The sequence below is a fragment of the Triturus cristatus genome, chromosome 1_1 (assembly GCF_964204655.1).
Source record: "Triturus cristatus chromosome 1_1, aTriCri1.1, whole genome shotgun sequence".
NCBI classification, from domain to species: Eukaryota; Metazoa; Chordata; class Amphibia; order Caudata; family Salamandridae; genus Triturus; species Triturus cristatus.
In genome coordinates, this window is record NC_140579.1 from 135,353,945 (window position 1) to 135,376,248 (window position 22,304).

Here is a 22,304-nt window from a genome sequence, read left to right on the forward strand (position 1 = left end):
CAGCGTGGTGTACCATGGTTGTCTGGCCCATGTTAGAGCTACGAGGATCAGTGTGAGGGAATGCTGTTGTAGCTTTCGCACCACTAATGGAATCAGTGGGAGAGGTGGAAAAGCGTATGCAAATTTGCCTAACCAGTTCATCCATATCGCATTTCCTTTGGACAATGGGTGTGGGTATCTGGCGGCGAAGCTTGGGCATTTTTTGTTTTTGTGGGTGGCGAAGAGGTCTATCTGTGGATGCCCCCACATTTGAAAGAACGGGTGAAGAGCCTGCGGGTGAAGTTCTCACTCGTGGATCTGTTGCGTCGGTCTGCTGAGCAGATCTGCCATGGTGTTTTGGACTCCTGGGACATGTTGGGTTCGGAGAAAGATTTTGTGTGGAATTGCCCATCTCCATATGCTCTGTGCTAATTGAGAGAGCTGTGGAGAGTGTGTGCCGACTTGTTTTTGAATATAATACATGGCCGTCATGTTGTCTGTGCGAATGAGGACTGCCTTGCCTGAAATCCGTGGTTGAAAGGATTTTAGGGCTAGAAAGATTGCTAGTAACTCCAGATGGTTGATATGGAGTAACTTTTGTTGAGGCGTCCATGTGCCCTGCACTGTGAGGTGTAATAGGTGAGCTCCCCAGCAGGAGAGCGATGTGTCTGTTGTTAGTATTATCTGGGGAACCGGGTCCAGGAACCGTCGCCCTTTGGAAAGGTTTGCGGTGAGAGCGATGGGTACGACCATCTACCAACACCGGATCTGTCAGTTGCCCCTGGGCCTGGTTCCATTGGCGCGCTAAGCACTCTTGGAGTGGACGCATCTCCAAGAGTGCCTTTCCTCACAGCCTGCTATTTGTTCGAAACACCCTCTGTGTATCACCCTGATAGCCCAAGATATATTTACTTGCTAGGCCCTGGGCTGCCTATCCGTGACGCATTTTAGCCATCCACTGACCTCAGACCACTATTGATTGGACCCAATTTTGGAACTGATGCGCCTTATCTGATGCTTACTTAGTGTTTCTCCTATATCCCATAGAAGAATTGATTTGTAAATAGCACAGTTGATTGAAAGGTTCCTTCTGTGTTTGTCCCACATGCCCTACATCGTCGTTGCCCTGATGAAGGTGTAACATACACCGAAACGTGCGTTGGCTTCTGCTCTCTCGTGTTTATCAAAAGACTCAACTGACCCCTACGAACTGTTAATGCACGAGCCAGCTTGAATTGTCACCTTTTTTGAATCTCTACTCTTTTGATGCGCTTTTTAACTTTATTGACAAATTAATGTATGTTATGAGTATACACGTATTAGTTTGCTCCTACAAATGAATTTGTTGTCTGAATGAGTGTATGTATGTTTGTTGTCCTGTGTGGGACCTTTGTTTATTGATATAAAAATTATTTGTATGTAATATTGTTTATTTTCTACGCTAAGATTATCATTTTGAACATTGTGATTAAAATAAAGTACGTTCTTTCTATGTTATCTATCTGTTTTGGCCCTTGGCTTTCTCTATCGATGTGACCCAAATTTGGGCCTAATGAAACCAATTTAGTGTAGACAGTGGGGTCTGTTTTTTCTTGAAGGCTCCCGTTGTTCCCTATTTCCCCTGTCTACCCATCCTATATCTAGGGACCCCCCTTCTTTTAAATATTGCTTTTGAGGTGTCTATGGTGGCACCGAGGTATTTTTTTATGTGGGATGGTGTTAGCTGGGACTTTTGGTGGTTCACCGTGAAGCCTAGTTGGTGAAGTAGTTGGATTGTAGTGGCGGTGTGGTGTACACATTGGTTGTATGAAGTGGCTTTTATCAGCCAGTCGTCGAAGTATGGGAAGACGTGAATGTGCTGTCTTCTGAGGTGTGCCGCCACTACCGCTAGGCACTTGGTGAATACCCGTGGTGCTGTTGTGACTCCGAATGGGAGCACGTTGAACTGGTAGTGTTGTCCGTCCACTACAAATCTGAGGTACTTTCTGTGAGCATGGTGTACTGGAATGTGGAAGTATGCGTCTTTCAAGTCCAGTGTGGTGAGAAAGTCATTCTGGGAGAGGAGCGGAAGCACCTGCTGAAGCGTTAGCATGTGAAAATGGTCTGAGTGTATGTATGTGTTTAGGGGCCGGAGATCTAGAATAGGTCGTAGAGTCTCGTCCCTTTTTGGTATTAGAAAATATAGGGAGTAGACCCCTAAATTTTGCTGATTGACGGGAACGTGTTCTATTGCCTGTTTTTGAAGGAGGGAGATTACCTCCTGCTTTAGTAATGTGGAATGTTCTTGTGACATTGGGCGTTGCCTGGGTGGAATGTTTGGGGGGGTAGATGTTAATTCCAGGCAGTATCCTGACCAAATAATTTGGGTCGCCCATTTGTCTGAGGTGATGGTCTCCCACACATGAAGGAAACTTTGAAGTCTGCCCCCGACCGGGGTGGGATAGTCTGAAGGGAGCGGGGGGAAGTCATTGGGTAGGCGGTGTGGCAGAGCGGGCGGTATTTCTTTTGCCTCTGCCTTTATTATTGTTGCCCCTATAGCCGCCTCTTTGATAGCCCCTTGTGAAGTTGGACTGAGTGGGGGATTTGTAGGAAGTGGACGCGTTATCTGAGGAGTAGCCTCTAGATGTACTCCGAAAGGAAGAGCGGCAAAAAGAGCGCCTAGGAGGATGTGACTGTAGGGCTCCCATGGACTTCGCCGTATCGGTGTCCTTCTTCATTTTTTCGAGGGCCTCATCTACCTTTGGGCCGAATAGGTGTTCCTGGTCAAAGGGATGATTAAGGATGGAGGCTTGTACCTCTGGTTTAAATCCTGATATTCTTAGCCAAGCATGGCGACGGAGGAGGACGCTAGTATTAATGGCCTTGGAGGCTGTGTCTGCTGCATCTAAGGCACAGCGTATAGAGGTGTTAGTGATTGTTTTACCCTCTTGAATTAATTCATTGGCCCTAGTTTTATATTTTTCAGGGAGGTGGTGCATTATGTTTTCCAATTCATCATAATGTGCCCTATCATATCTGGCCAATAGCGCTTGGGTGTTGGCGATACGCCATATATTGGCTGCCTGTGACGCAGTGCGCTTTCCTGATGCGTCCAGTAGCTTTGACTCTTTTTCAGGTGGTGGTGCTTCGCCTGACGCCTGGGAATTTGTTATTTTTCGTGCAGTGGAAACCACTAGGGAATCTAGTGGCGCTGGCCCTTTGATATAGGCGGGATCTGTGGGGGCAGCTTTGTATTTTTTTTCTATGCGTGGGTTAATGATCCTGGCCCTGACTGGGTCTTTAAAAACCTCTGGCGCATGCTTTACCACCCCCTTAAGCATAGGTAGTATGGAGGTAGACCTATGTGTGGTATCAAATGTGTCGAGGAGGAAATCCTCCTCCACTTGGTTAGTGTGCAACTCTACCCCGTGATAGTGTGCCGCCCTTTGAAGTAGATGGTGGAACCCTAATGAGTCTTCCGGTGGGGATGGCCTGGAAGGGTAAAGGTCATCTTGTGGGACGTCGGGGATATCTGGGTTATTGTAGTCGTCTCATGGGTCTGGGGATCCTGTAGGGGTGGGGTCTTGGGGCACATCCCCTATATCGTGATATGGGTCCCCCTGATCATCATCGTCTGGAGACGGGGTCGGAGAGCGATGAGGTGGGGGTGGAGAAGGCGGAGGGGGCGGAGGTGGGGTGGGTGGAGGAGGTGGGGAAGGTATACTGAAAGGAGAGGTAGCAGAGTCCTTCCTCTTTGGAGGTGGAGGCGGAGCCGGTTTGTCCAAATGTCTCTTTTTGGAAGAGAGTGCCAGATGTCCAATTTTTGGATCCCTGGTGAGAGTTTTTTGTAAGGGATCCGGTGTAAATAGTTCCTGTGACAGTGTTTGGTCCGTCGGCGCCGAAGTCTTCGGGGCCGATGACTTTTTAGGCTTGTCCATGCCAGTTTGCTTAGCACTGGGCTTGGGAACCTCCGATTTCTTGGTCGGCGCCGAGATGGGCTTCGGCTTGGAAGTGTCGGTGCCGAGGGCCTTATGGGGTTTGGTCGGTACCGAAGATGGCGTCGGTACGGAAGCGCTGGGTTTCGACCCGAGGGCTTTGGTGCGGAGCTCGGTGTCGAGGTAGAGGCCGGTTTCTTTTTCGGTGCCGAAGTGTGTTTCTCGGCACCGCTGGCAGGCTGGCTCGAGCCCGAGCCGCCGGAAGGCTTACTTGGCTTCTTCACCGGGCCCGAAGGTGGGGTGTGTGAAGCAGTGTCTCTGGTCTTGCTTAGGCCCGGAGGCGAAGGCGTGACCGAAGCCTTTTTGGGTGTTGGCGCGGGTGTGGGGGGGGTATAGTACTCACGACCCTCTGCACCGGAGTGATGTCTTGCACATCTGAGTCATCGGCCTCGGAAGCACTGACGAGGTCCTCTTCGGTGCGCTGATGTCCTGGATCTTCGATGTCGTCTCCGAAGATATTGACTGGAACGGAGGTCGAGGATTGTGCCATGTTTCTTCTGGCTCTTCGGTCCCGAATAGTCTTTTTCGATCTGAAAGACTTACAGGCCGGACAGTCTCGAGCCTCGTGTTCAGGGGAGAGGCAGAGGTTGCATACCTCATGAAGATCGGTGTGGGGGAATTTGACCCACATCGAGGGCACTTCTTGAATGGAGTTCTTTCCATCAGCCGGGACCGGAGCTTGGGTAGGCCCGAAGGCCGCTGTCGATGACTGGAACTGAAGATTTGTCGATGAGAGGGTGCGTTGATTGAGGAGATCGCGATCGAAACAATACCGCGATGTGAGGTGAGGATTCCGCTTCGATCGTCGAACTGGAAAATGTTCGGAACCGGAGCACGAAGATTACATCCGAGCCCGATGGCGGGAAAAAACAATCTGAGGATGGAGCCGAAGCCCATGCGCAATACGATCCAAAGGAGGAGTCACCGACCTCGTGACTTCCAAAGACTTTCCAAGAGGAAAAACAAACTGCAAACATCCGGGCCCAACACCAGATGGCGACCTATGCAATAGTGTGTAATCTGCAGCTCATATGCCTCGAAAATTATGAATCTCTTGAGCATGTTTGGGGAGGGACTGAACATTCATAAGTCCTCCCCAAAGCCTAGGACCAAAGTTTAGGGCATGAATATCAATAGATTTGGAATTTATGTTCGATCCTGCATGGAAAGAGAAATCATTTGAGCTGAAATTGAAAGATTGCTGACAAACTGAACACAATAAGAGACCAACAACTTTATTTATGTCAAGGTTAGACCTGCAGCCTAAATTCTTAATTATATTCTTTATAGCTGCATATACTATAGAGCAGTCTCTCTCCAAAGAGATGGTGCAGACTTTTTAATTGTCTTAGAACAGCTTTACTGAATGAAGCCTGTTCACCTGCTAGAACGTCTACACAGTAATGCTTGGTGAAGGTGTGTAGTGTTGACCAAGTAGCAGCCTTGTAAATATCCATTCAAGAGACATTGCCTAAAATCGCTAATATGGCCATCTTTTAGCACACCGAGTGGGATCTAGGGGGGATAGGGAGTGTGTGCTTGACCTTAGCATAACAAGTTTGGATACATTTAATTACCCACCTGGCAATGCCAGCTTCAGAAATGGCACAAACCCTGTTGATTTGGCAAAGGCCACAAAAAGTTGACTAGACTTCCTAAAAGGCAAAAATGTAATACATGAGTGCCCTCTTAACATCCAGCGTGTGAATTGCCCTTTCTGCTGCAGACTCTGGTTGTTGGAAGAAAATGGGGCTCTCAATGGTCTGTGCATGTGAGAATGTGAAACAATCTTAGGCAGAGAATTAGGGTTGGTACAAAGAACCACCCTATCCTTGTGATTCTGGTGGAATTGTTTCTCAACTGAAAGAGCTTGCAGCTCACCATTCAGTCTGAGCGAGGTGATTGTAACTAGGAAAGGCACCTTTGAAGACCAGAAATATGGGTGAAATGTATGTAGGGGCCCAAAGGGTGGGCCCATAAGTCATATGAGGACCATATTCAGGTTCCACACAGTTGCAGGGGGCCTCTTTAGAGGTATTACCCTCTTTAGACCTTCCATGAAGGCCTTAATGACTGGGATCATAAAAGAGATGAGTGATGTCTGTTTTGTAGGTACCCTTCCATATGTGAGCATATGGAAGGGTAAGCAACAATCTTCTGCATGGGCAACTTGAAGAGGTCTAACTTTTAGAGACCATGTAGCTTCTTGATAGGCGGGAGTAATGGGTTTTTGCATTTCAGCAGGATAACCATGCCTTCTTTCAGAAGATTGAGATAGTCAAACTTTTGGAATTCAGGTGCCAAATCGAAAGTTTCAGCATCTTGAGATATTGGTGTCTGAGTTGACCGTGATGCAGAGTGAGAAGGTCCAGCCTCAGCAGGAGCTGCTCGTGGGAAGTGACCGCCATCTCCAGGATCATTGAAGATCAGGGCTGTCTTGCCCAAGTTAGTGAAGATGAGGGCCATTGACACCTGCCTTATCGTCCTCACCACATATGAGATCAGAGAGAGAGGTGGCAATGCACAGGCAAATAGCCCTGACCAGTTCATCCATAGTGCTTTACCCATGTTGGTAACTGGAAAGGAAGTTTTGATATTTTGCATTTTCAGGAGTGGCAAACAGGCCTACAGTTGGAGTCTGCCACCATTGAAAGTGCTTATGAAAGACTTGTAGGCAGAGTACTCACCTGTTGATGCTCCTACAGAACATATCTGTAATATGTTTCTCCAATTCCGGCAAATGCTCTGCCAACAGGTGAATGTTGTTGCAGGTTGTCCAGTGCCAAATCTCCTGGGCCAGCACAGGGAGCTGGGAGGAGTGGGTGCCCCTGTCTTCTGCTGTCATGTTGTCCATCTTCATTTGTACTTTTTATTCCTGAATAAGTGTAAGGAATGCTTTCAGGACCAGTCTGATGGCTGGGAGCTTCAGGTGGTTTATATGGTACCCCTGGTGCTGAGGGGTCCAGGTAACTTAGACAGTCATCTCAAGGAGGGGGGCTCCCACTACACAAGAGACACATCAGAAGGAGGTCTAGAAAGAGCCTGCCAGGCAATATCTTGTTCCTGTTTCACCAAAGCAGAGAGTCCTGAGTCCTTTTCACCACCAAAACTAGATCCTTCCTACGTTCTTCTGCATGTGCCCACTGCTTTCAGAGGCACTCTTGTAATAGGCACATGTGTACCTGGCATGTGGTATAAATGCAATGGGTGAAGCCTGTTTGTTGGGGTATGCTTTCCCTAATACTGCATTTAGAACGGAGCTGAGGTAGGGCTGAACCTGCTGCAGTGAAGACAAGGCTAGACCCTTCCAGGCTACAAGCTCCTAAGGATTCGCCAACTAGCCCTACACGGTTTCCACCACTACCACCCATACTTCCTCCTCTGCCACCACCACTACCACCGCAATCTCCTCCACCTGCCCCTTAGTACGCTGACATAGTGCCTGGCAGCATTTATTCCCCACTGGGCACTTATGATGAGCCATTCAAGCATCGGAAAGGAGATAATCCTGAGGGGACTATGTGGTAGGCTCCCACGATGACCCCTACCTTGAGCCCTACCCTGCCAAACCATCCGCATCAGATGGCACTACTGCATACCATGCAGTAATACAGCGAGCTACACTGCACCATCAGGTCAAATTGCATACAGTGCAGGATGAGGACAACTTCTTGATTGAGACCATGTCTGATACAGAGCATACAGTCCATTAACTTTTTGTTTCCCCCCCCCCCAAATCCTCTCCCACCTCACACCATCCTCTCTGCCTTCCGGACTACTGTTCCCTCTTGCGCTCCTAGGCACTTCCTCAAAAACAATGCCTCATGGAATTCTTTCAGAACTTTTGCGGAAAGTTCCTTTAAAAAAATCCTTACAATGCGGAAATCCTCAAACCACATCAATGACCCTCTTCCTCCTAGCTTCTTCAAGGATATCATACCCGCTATACTCCCACTTTGGAGCAAGATTGTTAATGCCTCCCTCCTTCAAAGCACTATCCTTGACTACCTAAAGTCTGGTCAGGTTTTCCCATCCTAAAAAAAACAAAAGATCAAACTGACTTAATCAACTTAGGACCTATCTCCAATATTCCTACCCTAGTGAAGCTCCTTGTAAGATATGTTCACATCCAACTCTGTAACCACATCGATCAATTGCAACTATTAGACCAATTTCAATCAGGCTTCCATGCAGGGTACAGCACCGAATCGGCTATGACACACATAGTGGATGATGCACTAAAAATGCTGGATCAGAACCAATCCTGCCTTTTAATCCTCTTTGCCCTACCTTTGACATTCGATATGGTTAAGCATGACAACCTCCTAGACCTTTTGGACCACCATATGGGACTAACAGGATCAGTCCTTAACTGGTTCACCTCCTATCACCAAAACAGGACTCAAAGAGTCAAGGTTAATGAATCACCATCGCAGATAACTCAAGACACATTAGGGGTCCCCCAGGGCTCTTCACTTTCACCCACTCTCTACAACCTGTTGATGGAGCCTCTAACAGAAATTCTGAGTTCATCCAACATCTACTACCAAATGTATGCTGACGATACCCAACTATACCTAAAAGTCTCTGCCCCAGAAGACATCAGTTCCCTCAACACAACTCTGCAGAAAACTCAAAATTGGCTAGAATCCAATCACCTCAAACTAGATACCCCAAAACGAAATTCCTCCTAATCGCCCCACCCAACCAGTCACCTATCATCAAAGAATGGTTGAACCATCTAAAAGCCCTCAACTGCATTCCACAGATCATTGATTCAGAGAAATCACTGGGATTAAGTCTCAACAAGGACCTCAACATACAGAAGTACATCAGTGCCACCACCAAAGGGGCGAATCACCAAATGTACATTCTAAGAAAACTAAAACCCTTCCTCCCCCCCAACGATTTCAAGCATGGGGTGCAAGATCTAGTCATTCCCAGGTTGGATTATGGAAGGGCAACCCTGTCTGTAAATCTGTAAAGCGCTCTGATACCTGCAAGGGTCATGTTCACTCTATAAAAGACTATTAAAATAAAATGAAATAAAAACACTAAATGGCAGGAGTATGCAGAGTATGCGTATCTACAGCCATACATGCTATGAACATATATGTACATACACACACATATGTGTAATTTTTTTAAGGGGAGTCATACAGGGTGAGGGCTGCCCACCCAGGCAATGGGCTACAACCCCACCCCTAACACCCGAACAGTCTCTCTGCCCGCCTAGATCAACCCTGTAACTATGGCATGCAGACACAAATTTGGATTGCTTTCAGCATAGTTTACACACATGGACCAGCAGAGTGGGGACATTTTCTCTCACTTACTGTGCTGAATGGTTTCACTATTCGGGCTGGGTCTCAGCTGGCAACCAAGGAACCCTATCCAACCCTTTCTGAAAGCTAGCCTCCCAGGGGAGTCTAAGGTGAGCTGACCTGCACGAGTCCCACTAGGTTTTCTTTCCCAGAATGCCCTTCAAACCTCAGTCTTTGGCAAAAATCACAAATTTTCCTCATACTTCTGTGATGTAAACTTCAGAAATCTACAGGGATCCACAAAATTCCCACCACTCAGCATTCCCACAATTCCCCCCATAAAAACTGTACTCCACTTGTGTGGCTGAGCCTGGCGACTACAACAGGATAAGTTCAAACCAGGGACCATGCAAAGTCAATATGTGCACCATCATCACTGCCACCCGCTACACACCAAACTGCACTTACCGTACATCACGGTCACAGGGTCCGGTAAGCTGCTGTGAAACACCTCATATCTGTACATTTTCTCATCTCCTTCCTGAACTTCTACTGTTGTCTTGACCTGGTAGGTTCCATCAGGGTTTGGCAGGATTTCGCTCGATTCCCAGGGAATCTCTACACCATTCCTGACCCATTTCACCTCAATTTCTCTGGGATAAAATCCATATGCGTAGCCGGCCAGAAAGGTGCGATCGCCGTTCTTTCTTCGTGAAACCCTTGTTTGAGGGACAACTGGAAGAAAACACAACAAATACAATTACACAACAATCACAACATTAGGATTTACCCAGTACGTTATTTGGAATTACTTATCAGTAACACTTTTCTCATGCTTTGAAAACGCCCCTTCCAGAGGAGGAACCTGGATAGAGCAGCCTGAGGAGAAGCTTCACAATTTCCATCTTAGATCATAGATTCAATAACATTGATAACCCCATCCTACAAAAAACTGAGGGTGTTAATAGGACATCAAGGAAAAGACTAAAGAAGGTGATGGATGCTGGGGCTCACCCGCAGAACTTTGCCATTATCAATAACTCGATGGAGATTAAACAAGATGATGCCAAAGTAGTGTTGGGTAAAGATGACAAACGTGTGAGTAATACTGTCTCACCTGTGACATCCAGTCAGTCCTCATCCTATAGTCAATTAACAACCAATTGTTTAATATTGTTGTTCCAAACTTCCCTTCCAGTCAATAGGTTGCTAAATCCAAGATCCCATCTTTACAGAGAAAATCTTTAATTCTCTAAGGATGTCAAGTTAGAGGCGATGACAAGAGTTAGGTTGACTACTATCATCACCAACATTTTAAAACCCACCAGAAATGAACCCTGAAAAATATGATCCCAAAAGATCAGTTACTGCATGCTTCCTGACACTATACCGTGACTGTGACAAACGGAAGGGCGTCATTTTAATGCTCAAACAAAACTATTTGAGGAGGAGCGATTGTATCAGATAAGACGTTATTAGCTCCAGTTAATTCTAAGAAAGGGATCAGACATATCAGTAGAAGGGCGAATTGTGACAATGGAGCAGGTCATCAAATCCACCAGTACAGAGGAACAATCTGGGAGGTAGGTCTTCGACGACATTTACAGATACGAGTAACAGACTCGAACACTTACATCTATGAGTAATGTCACCCATATTAATAATAAACCTTCACCTACAACTACGAATAAAAAACTCACACCTATATCTATGAGTAGAAATGTCACACGAACAATAAACCTACATCTACAACTACCAATAATAAACTCACTCTTACAACAATTAGTACAAATGCCACACATATGACTAATACACAACAGTGGGTAATAAACTCACTTACAACTGAGAATAAACTCACATTTACTACTAATATACCCAGACGGACGATTTCTTGTAGAACACAGCAACACCCATCAGGGTTTCCTTTCGCTGGGATGATACTGGTGGTTATCATAAGATTAGATGGCAAAAGCTTGATGAAGACACAATGAAACGTTGGCATTAGCCACATATGAGGTGCACAACCCTTGCTCACCTTTATTAAGAACAGCAAAATAAGATCAATCATTAAAACCTTCCCTGAACCTCCTCAAAATTAAACCTCCACTACAGCATGGGGTCTAACTTCAGACTTGGAGTCGCTACATGCACACAAACCAGATGAGATCACACACTTACTGTGGGACCACATGTTCCTTCTACAGCTACTGCAACACAAGGGGTACTGGAGGATGAATACTGCTCCAGCAATACACCACAAGACCCCTGGTCCAGAGTATGTCAGTCACGAGTATTCACTTCCACCGACACCCTAGAACGGTTGTTCAGAATGCAGGTTACTTCACAAAAAGGAGCATTTAACCTTTACTGGGAATACAAAAAAAGGTGATGGGTGGAATGCTCAAATTAATCTCAGCCACTGGTAATTGCTCGGGCCGGAGGGTGCAGGTGTGGCATCTCTTGAAGCCTTGGGGCTCAAGAACCTGGAATCACGGCCAAAAACTGTCGATCCACATCAACACGCAGGATGGAGTCTGAGACTGGCATCAAGTTGAGGAGGGCAGGGAAAAGCTCACAAGTGAGCCAGCAATTCCCCCCGACACCAGAAACTTGCCTCTGGCTTATTTAATCCACAGGACATCAGGCATCCCCACTTGACTGCGTGGGAACCATCCCCCGGGTCTTCCTCTACGGGCAAAACATTCTCCGATGACCAACCACGAGTGCAGTGACCCATGCACTCTGTTGGGGTAGGGCCCCAGGCAAAGTCCCAGCCACAATTGGCTTAGACATCAAGGTGACTTCTCAGGAAAATATAACATGGGCCCCAACAGGGGTATTTATAGGTCTTGGTGAGCTTGCAAGGACAGAATTTTAGAATTATGGGGCTACACGACAAAGATCATGGAACTGGCTGGAGCAGTGATGGAGTCTGGGGAGCCCACTGACCTGCAGATTCTCTCCTGCTGGGCTCAGCAGGCCATTGGCTTGCACGGAAATGCGAACTGTATGATATTCATAGTGGAGCCTCTTTAGGGAGAGTATGGGCTGGAAATAGTAATCAGTAATCTTCAGTAGCCAACACATGTTTCGTCAGATAGATATGGAAGCATCACAGACTTCATCAGGGCTCATTTCAGAGTATCGTCACGTATATTCCCGGGTTGGAAAGTCCGAGGAGTACTCTCCGAGTGAACATGAACCAACATAGAAACAGTGATGAGGAATGATATTGAGTTCTGAGGTTATGACCTCTAACAGGAATACGTGACGATACTCTGAAATTTCTCTCCTGTGTCTAACACTTTACTTTCTGCACACCCCCTTCGGTAATCTCTAGTGGGGAAAATGGAAATATTGGAGACTGCGAGTTGGGGTGTGGTAAGAGGTGCAGACCAGGCCTCACAGGACCACCAAACAAACCACCACCACTTGAGTTGAGTGTAACAATGTCTACCCCCACCCCTACCCTTCTCCCACCATGGACTCCGAGGAGTAGAATGCTACCCATCTGTGCAAGTGCTTCAGTGCCTGGTGAGGAGTAGTAAGCACTATATAAATACCCATTACCCACCACTCTGGAGGCTCTCTGCACCGTTCTTCAGGTATTTTTTCAGATACTCAATGCACCTCCCCTCCAGGTCGTCCTTCCAATACTGGGCGATGCTCCTCTCCGAGTTCCATTGCTCCTGTGTGATCTTGGCTGCGTCCATGGCCGCTGTGAAGGTCAGTCTGTCTTTGTCAAAGCTGATGAAGTCATGTCCATCGAAGGCGTACTGACGAAACCCCCCGACAGAGCCGTCCTCCCGGAGCTCACAGCCATGCATCACCTGGTACACATGAAGACCTGAGGGGGGTAAAGAAGAGTGAGGGGCTGAGGGAGCAGAGAAAGGACCCTAAGTGGTGAGTAAATGTGTGCACCTCCAGGTAGAGAGTGAGAGGAGACACAAACAACCCCCCTCCCCCATGGAGCCATCTTCCTGGAGCTCACAGCTGGACATATACTGGACAATGTGGAGACCTAAGAGAGGGTACAGGAGAGTGAGGAAAGCAGGGAGGGGGCCTGACACCTCCAGACAGACAGTGAAGCTACCTCATCACCCCATGGAGTTGTCCACCTGATAAGGGGGGTGCGTGGGTGAACCAAAGTGAGATCTGATGGAGGGCAGCACAAAGCAGGTGTCTGAGGGTGGAGTGGGTTAAAGTGACACTCTTGGGTGGGGGAGGAGAGGGGTCGTGCCCCCCCTCCAGAAGGAGAGAGAAAGGACAATCACAGCTTCAGTGCCTCAAAATGGTTTGCATGCCTGCGTCGGTCACTCCTTCACCAGTCACTCTCACCCCCAAATATTGCCTCCCCTCTGCCCTGTTACTCCCTGTCATTCTGGGCCTCCAACCTCCCCAGTTAAGTACAATCCACAGTCACACACCGTGGTGCAGTTGAGTCCCCCTTTCTACACGCTGTCTCTCCAAACCCCTTCAACCACCTTGTCACTCCCCCCCTGGTCTAGTTGCCCCCTGCCCCCATGTCACTCACCCTCCCAGTCTGGTTGCCCCCCTCCTGCAGGGTGTCACTCACCCTCCGTCTGGTTGACTCGGTCCATCACGGTCCTCACATAGGCCTTGTGCAACTGCTCCGCTCCTCGGTTGATCTCCGAGCACCTCTCCCAGTACTGGGGCTCCTCGACAGCTATCTTCTCCATCCACAGGACCCGGGGCTTCGCCTTGCGGCTCTCACTGGTGTAACTGCCGATGGGGACATCGTCCACATACCCGACTGCGGAGAACTGGGGAATCCCGGGGAGGGGCTCTGAGAGGGTAGAGCGGAAATACCGAAGGGAGTGTGAGCCTGGGGGGAGAGAGAGACAGAGGGTCAGAGAACAGAGCATAAACCTCTCCCTTCACATTTAATACCTTTGTTGTGCACTCCCACACAACACTGTCCCACACTCCCAGCAACACCCCTTGTGTCTACAGTGTATGGTACTCCTTCAAGACAACTGGGTGACCCCGGGGACAGGCCCTGAAAGGGAGGTGTACAGGTACCAGAGAGAGTGCAAGCTTGAAAGGAGAGAGAGGGTTGTGGTGTGGGACATGGGCCCACATGCTAATGAAATCAACTGACACCAGATGTAAGTTTCCATAACTGGACCAGGGGCATGTGTGCCTGGCATCTTTTATCGGCAGGGTCACTTGACTGGTAACCACTGTGATCATTGGGTGTTGGGTGGGTGTAAGTTCAGCCTGGAGTGCGGGTTTACTACATTACACACTACCTTCCTCCCAAAAGCCCAAAAGAAAGGACAAGTCTAACCTATGGAAAGAAAACAAAAACAGAACTGGATAACACGCAGTGTATCAGCCTTTAGAGTCAATCAGCAGGACAGCCGAGGATGCATGAGCAGAAGAAGCCGGATGCAACAGGACATCTCCACTTGCATTCATAATTTAACCTGGAGTGAGACAGGACATGCACACTGATAAAAAGACGTCCAAGGCCTTCTCGCAGCATACCTGCTGTTGACATGTCAATATTATAGTGTTGGTCCACTCTGCTGATGTTCCAGATGATTTGAGATTGGTGTCAACAGTTCAAAAGGGGAGCATCAGAGGTTTGCCTTGGAGATGTTGCTTGACTCACTGAAGACAGTCTTGGCAAGACTGTGTGATTGTGTGTGAACTGCAGAGGTCTCCGGTCTGAAGTCCCACAACCTCCTGGCATCCATTGGTGAAGCAGGGTCAGGTCCATCTTTTGCTTGTGGAGTCCCTTGGATGGGTGGCAACAGGACTGCATGTGGTCAGCGCTGAAATTGTGTGCATGCCGTGTCTGGGCCACTGCAAGACCACTGAAGAGCCACTGCTTAACCACTTGTGCAACCTCAGTAAACAGATCATGATCAAGGAGAGCTTCTGATGACAATATTAGGATGCAACTGGGGAGCAGATAGTTGCTGGTTAATTTGTGCTTCCGTGTCAGGGGCACTTCTTGGCATTTCAATGTTTTGGACTCCACTCTGACAGAGATGCGTCTTACAGGGACCAGCAAGATGGTGTTGCCAGTAGAGTGAGCCTGGATGACAGGTGTCAATGACTTGCTTTCATGGTGGTAGAGACTTGGTGACCAGAAGGCCTTTGTAGCCTGGAGACTGTGATTTGCTGGTGCTCTGTCTCTTTGGCATCCAAACCTCTTGGTGTGCATGCCATGGTTAGCTAGGTAGACGGTGACTGTGTCTGGACGTTTGTGATGGGAACTTGAGGCAGTGATGCGGTTTGGTTCTCCTACTGGGCCGTCACCATGCCGTCGTCGTTCCACATCGTATGCTGGCTTGTGTCGGTAGATGCACTCGCAGTCATTGGTATAGACAAGTCATGGAGTCTACTTGCAGGCCTGGTCCCACCTGGTCTTCTATTCCTCCTGGTCAGTTATCAGGTATCCCATTGTGAGCTGGATGGGCACATTGTTTCCCTTTACTCTTTCTCAGTGCTCTGGGATGCACCTTCTTCCCTCTACTGGTGTCTGAGTCTAACATGATAGCTGGGAGCATGAGAGCTGGTGAGAATTCTAGTTGCTTGAGTCTCTTCTCTTCCTACCAGGGGCACTGTCTTCTAGAGACATCCAAGAAGGCCTCTCAGCAGTCACCTTTTTTTGCTGTCTGGCCAATGGTTCTTGGGTTCTGCACTCAGTCCTCATGGCGATCAGGGCAAGAGCGGGTCCCCTTCTCCTCTCTTTTCCCCTAGCGCTCTGTGTGGCGTCACGCCATGTGTCACATGTCCCTCCTCAGGGACCTTTTTCGAGCTCCTGCTTCATAGACAGAGCTATGTGGCAGTGAAAATCTGGGGTTCATAGTGCCTGCAGAGTCACAGTAGAATTGGGGCACCTGTTTGCAGGTACTTGGTTGCGATTGTGCTTTCTTGTACAGTCATGTCACTGTAGCGTCTTAATGGAGCCAGTGCAGGCCATCCATGGCTTTCCTTTTATATGTCTCTTGCTTTCCTTTAAAGCGCTGGGTATACGCGTTGAGACCTGGCAGTTCTGTGTCATCCAGGTGAGGTTTCTTGCATGGGGCATGCAGGCTCTTCAAGTTTTTGGGGGGAGTTAGATTGTGGCCATCAGTTTACCAGATGTGGTCATGCTCATACTGCCCTCTCAGTGCTCAGTCCCAGGGATAATGTGGCCTTAGAGCCCGATGTAGCGGGCTCTACCGGACATTAAAGTCCCACTCCAGTGTTAAAGAGATTATATGCCTTTATCCGTTCAGCATCCCACCATTGTACGAACAAGTCTCTTGTGGCTGGTTGATGCCCACATAGTTGGGAACTCTTGGAGAGGGTGATGAACTTTTTTCCCCATTTTTTTTACATCTTGTGGAGGCTGACCTTTGCCAGGTAGGGCACTGATGCACCGTTCCAATCATCCATTCCTCCTCTGCAGACGGGGATGGCACGATTGCTCAATCCGCAGGCCTACTGAATGAGTCAGACCTGATCTGCAGAATTTGGCATGCAGGTAGTGTTAGCCCAGGGAGGGGCAGGCTTAGGTCACGGTGTGGAAATATGGATTTTTCTGGTCAGTTATGTCCCCTATCTTGGACCCCAACGGTTCTATGTGCATGTCACAAGTACATGTATGTTCCCTCCAGTTCCAGTTATGAAGACGCAAACACATGTGCGTCCACCGTCAACATGTCCTCTGTCAGATCCGCCATGAATAGGCCGGATATTCCATTCCTAAGTATGAAAGGCCACCGGCTTTATATGGTTCACTTATGCCATTTTACAGTCCAGGCAAGTAGGCCCTGATTCTGTCATCGAACTCTTCTTGCCTTCTGCCTCTGAAAGCTCCAGTCTGAGCCTGCATCTGTGACCATGAACTTTGTCTCATTCTCTGCGCGGCTCACGAAGCCTGACATCAGCCTATTCTCTGCCAAGAACTGTATTTCACCTTCGAATTATCTGCTTCCCCCTCAGCCGATGCATTCCTGCCTAGTAGCTTAAGTAAACATTCTTCCAGTCACCTAGCAAAAGGCCCGGCTTCTCTGCCCTTATGCAAGTAATTCATAGCCCTGTTACCATGGAATATTCCTACCCCCTCGCATTCCGTGTAGACACTTAGACGCTTGTACATGCACGCACAGTCAGTATAGAATAGATTCTGTCCGAGAGTCCTTCTTTTATGGATAACATAGTTCTTTAAACATAGGATGTTAGATATGATTTGGGATTAGGTTGACTTGACCCCCCAGACTTTTCGTCTCCACATGTAGAGCTAAATGTCAAGTCCCCTTCACCCCCTAGTTACACGTCAATTACACGTCATGCTGCTGCGCGCGCATCTATGCCAAGTATTATCTTATAGATCCACCTATATATGACATCACAACCAATTATGTTCCTTTTTACTCTTTATTACACCCATTTCTGGTTACGCAGACAAATTGTCATTTTCCTTATCAATTGTTACGCCTACTGCATTCGCTTCATTGTAATGTATGCACTATAAAAGTTACTTCTTGTCAATAAAGTATGTACTTCACTTCCTGAACCTCCGGGGTGATGGAACTTGAAGCATCCGATTATAATCGATTATTGGAATAAAGCCCATTCCGAAACTCTAATATCACGGATTCTGCCTCTCATTTTACTGAGCTATTTTATAATGTTTCTGTATCAAATTCAGTCCCGGTAAAGGAATTTTATTTACCACATGATGGCGCCCGAATAGGGACACTTTCTCATCTCACGCGCCGGCGGTGAGTTGCAGGCCCGGTCTCCTGCCACAGCTGGACGGACAATAACGCGTACCAGCAGGATTTCCTGTATCTCCCTCCGGTCAAGCGGGGGCGACTGAGACTGCGATCAACACCCAGACGAGGCGGTGAGAAGTGCGAAGTATCCCGACCAGAGCCTAGCTGAGAGAGCAAGATCCGAGGTACACAGAGACCCACCAGTCCGAAGTCAAGCCCAGTGTCCGACGAGTCGAGTCGAGTCCAGTCCGGTTCAAGTTCAAGTTACTGAGGCCTTCCGTTTCCGAAGCTACCCGGTGAGTACCATTACTGGGGAGGCATTTCTGACGTGCACATAGGTTGTGCCGGTCAAGACGGGTTTGGGTACACAAATCCGGTCTGCACTGTTTTAGCAGTGTATCTGTACTGTTTAGCAGTATATCAAGTATTCCGAAGTATCCAGTTATTGTCAAAAATTAAGCTTGGTGATTAGTTATGCAGACGATCATCATTGTTGTTTCAGTTAAAGGTTTAATGTTTAATGTTTAATGTGTTTAAAAACGTCCTGTATAGTGTGGTATGAATGACTGTTCATTATCGTGTTTATTGTATTAAGTCTGTCCAAATTCAAGTATCAGGTCAGTTGGTCAAAATCAAGTATAAGGTCAGTTCTCAATATGCCGCTCTTTTCGAAATTAAGACAGATCACGACTAGAAAAGGGGTTCTCGAAGAAGCCGTCCCTATTCCTCCTAGGGACACTCCAGGGCACTTCATGTATCACAAACATGGCTTAGACGCTATATTATTTCTTGATTTATGGGTAGACTATACCAAGGGATTACCAGAAAGTCAGAGGTGGCCCACAGCGGGGACCTGGGATGCAGAGTGCATCATGAAAGTCGAGGAAGAGTTATGGAAAAGGAAAGTCAGACAGTCACAGAAGGACGCCGTTGAGTTATGGCGTAAAGAATCTCATAGACGTACAGAAAAAGCACGTAGACAGGAAGAAAGGAATAAAGAAAGTTCAAATAAAGTTCAAGGAAATCTATTAATTGAGGAAGGTATCCGAGTGAAATCAGAACAAGTAGACAGACAAAGAAATGCCCTTATGAATGGTATGTATCCCCTTCTGGCCGAAGGATTACCTAAGGCTACTCCAGAGATACCGAAAGACTTGCCACCCCCATTATTCCCAATCAAGGTACATCCTAAGGGGCATCCTAGAACCGCAGAAGATGTTTTTCTTTCCTCATATTTAGATGACGCAGCTCCCGAGTATGCTAATTCCGCCCCACATAGACCGCATATCAGGGAGGTCTCACGCCAAGATCCAGCACCCGTATCCCTACAGCAACAAGTCGAGTCACAAGTTCCGGCAAGCACATCTGTTTCTGTATCTGTTCCTACAGCTACTTCTATAGCTGTGTCCACACCTATAGTTGCTGTGTCACGTTCAACGAATCCTTTCACACCCGACGCCCCAGATGGGGCCACGGGAGGTGCTACTAATATCTTTTCTACGCCACCTAGAATAAATAAACTTACTTTTCAAGAGTCAGCGCATTCACGTACACCCAAATTCGTAAGTGCTCGTGCACTTAAAGAGCTTCTCGTAGATTGTAGATATGACCCGGTGCCCGGTATAGAGGACGAAATGACCCTGGCCTCATTGCGTATCAGACGAGCCGCAGTGTATTTAGCGAAGTTACCAGGAATGACTGCGCATCTAGACGAAATATATCATTTTGTCCGAACAGGACGAGATCCAGAATGTATTAACAGAGCTATGGAGTACCAGAAAGTAGAGATACAGGGGGAACTGTTACGTTTCCTCATAAACTGTGTGATCAGAAATGTAGACCGACCGGGGGTAGACCCGGAAGCAATGCAAATTCTTACCAGATGGAGTCAGAACATATCAGAAGGGAGACATGACAAGCAAAATTGTATAATAGCCATGTGCCGAAAGATCCGTAAAGAAATAGAACGCCTACACAAAGAGAGATTAGAGGCAGACGAGTTCGAACAAAGCGAGGAAGAAGGGTCAGGACTGCCCGCAGGACAGTCGGACACCATAGCCTATGTAGGTAGAGGAAGATCTTGTAATAGGAATCAGACTAGATGTCATACTGACTCAATACATCCGATATGTCCAGATAATAACAGGAATTTTCAAATACCTATAATTAATATAAGGTCTAACGAGCATTCGTTCCAAACCGCCGACAGACTACTTCGAGAACGAAGGGGTTATCATTTTCTCGATTCTATGGACGAACAAGATTTAGCTAGGGCAGCTGTCCATTGGGTGGACAGTCCCGGAAAATATAGTGATGATACAGTAGTACGCACATTTTTGAATCTCACCCCAGATGAACAGAGGTTAGCTGGGATTTATATGATTCAACAACTCATTATACTATATCGGAGTCAGCATTCGGACCCTGGTCCCTTACCTGACATACTGACTGAATTGCTTATGAATAAATGGAGAGGTCCAGGTACTAAATTAATTAAAGAAATTCTAGAATCAAGAAAGCAGTATATTCTTTTTGTATGTTCAGAGCATGTTTCATTGCCTGTCAAGGAAAGAACCACGTATCACATGGATAGACAGAATCCTTTACGAGAGGTGCACCCAATAAGAGGCGAGGACAACGAGTTTAAACGCGTATTTGTATATACGCCCATATCAAAAATAGAATTGTTACAAATGAAGAAAGTGGTACCCAGTCATGACAAAGATCCAGCGGGTTTCCACCGAGAAATTAAAGACATGTTACTCATGGGAGAGTATACCTATCCCGACATTATGACAATATTAAAGGTATTGATGCCTGCTGGCATTTATGAAAAACTCAAGGAAAAAGAGTGGGAGGTAGGTGACCAAAAGATAGAATGGTCAGTGTTAGAAGCGGAAGAAAAGGCCCGAACTGCAGGAGCAGGACTTGGGGATAAAACTAAAGCATTACCAGGTTTATTAGTACAGGTACTGCCACGTCTATTAACTACGAAAAAGGAAGATTGGGGAACGATTTCAGCCTGTAAGCAGAAGCAAGATGAAGACACTAGTGATTACTATGCCCGATTTGAAAAATGTTTTGGTATAAATTATGGCATAAAAGCAAGTAGCGAATCATACCCGCATCTGTTTGTAACAAAGTTAGTGGAAAATGCCCTGCCCCCAGTAAAGAATAGAGTATTAAAATTCGAAAGTACCTGGCAAGGTAACACTCCATCACAAATGTTACAAATGTTACAGTACCATCACAATAGAATTAGAGAAGAACAAGAACATGAACACAGACGCATGAAAGACACGAAAATGAAAATGCTAGTTTCCCAGACTGTTCCAGCTGAAGGACATAAAAAGGGTATGACACATTCCGATCCAGCAGGACCTGTAAAAGGGACATGCAATTATTGTAAAAAGCCAGGCCATTACGTACACGATTGTCCAGTTTTAAAACATAATATCGCCATAGGTAAAACACAAGAAAGATCACGGCCACTCAGACAAGATCAGAATGAACAAGGAGCTATGCAGCATGCCCAGGCCATGCCAGCCGCACAACAGCCAATACAGTTTGTGCCAGCTGCACCACCGTTGCCTGCTGCTGCCACACAGACAACAACACGACAAATGTATCAGACCGCACAGTATGAATATCCTGAGTATCAGCGTTACGCATGAACAAGCCTAGAGAGGGAAGTTGACTTACCCCTTATTGAAATCCCAGTAGACCAAGAAGGACCTTATGTACATAGTGAATTATTAGGCCAAGATAGAAAATTTCTACTCGATACAGGGGCAAGTCGAACGACCATAAAACGTAGTGAAGTTCCAGGGGCACCCCTCTCAGGCTCACAGAATATTTCCCTTGGTTTTTCAGGAAAACCTATTGTTAATGAAGTGTCACAACCACTGCCACTTACGATAGGACCTCTGACCCGAACTACAGATTTATTGCTTACTAAATCATGTCCAGAAAATCTGTTAGGAATTAAAACCTTGAAAGCTCTAGGAGCCATAATATGTTGTTCTCCGGAAGGTGTAAGGTTGTTTTTACGTGATTTTAAAGGTCACTATGTGTCTAGAGACATGGATCCCCGACTGCAGATTTTACCTACACGTCTATGGGCACAAGGCCCTACTGATGTTGGATGCATGAATATTACACCATATCGAGTCACATTAAAGGCAGGAGTGGTGCTACCACGAATGCGACAATACAAGTTACCACCAGATGCTGTAGTGGCTTTACTACAAATCATTGACGAGCTCATTGCCCAAGGAGTAGTTGTGGAAACAGACTCCAATATATGTAATTCACCGATAATTCCGATTCTTAAACGAACAGATCCA

At 47.0% G+C, this 22,304-nt stretch overlaps 1 protein-coding gene across 1 annotated transcript in view; it reads right to left on the reverse strand.

The window, feature by feature from the left end:
* LOC146869811 (major histocompatibility complex class I-related protein 1-like) overlaps nt 1-22,304 on the reverse strand; it is a 165,142-nt gene that overhangs the window by 96,105 nt on the left and 46,733 nt on the right. The window contains exons 2-4 of the mRNA XM_085618489.1: nt 13,794-14,063; nt 12,792-13,064; nt 9,686-9,952 (exon numbers count right to left, since the gene is read on the reverse strand). Coding sequence (XP_085474615.1) covers nt 9,686-9,952; nt 12,792-13,064; nt 13,794-14,063 — 810 coding nt within the window. The remainder of the gene's footprint in view (nt 1-9,685; nt 9,953-12,791; nt 13,065-13,793; nt 14,064-22,304) is intronic.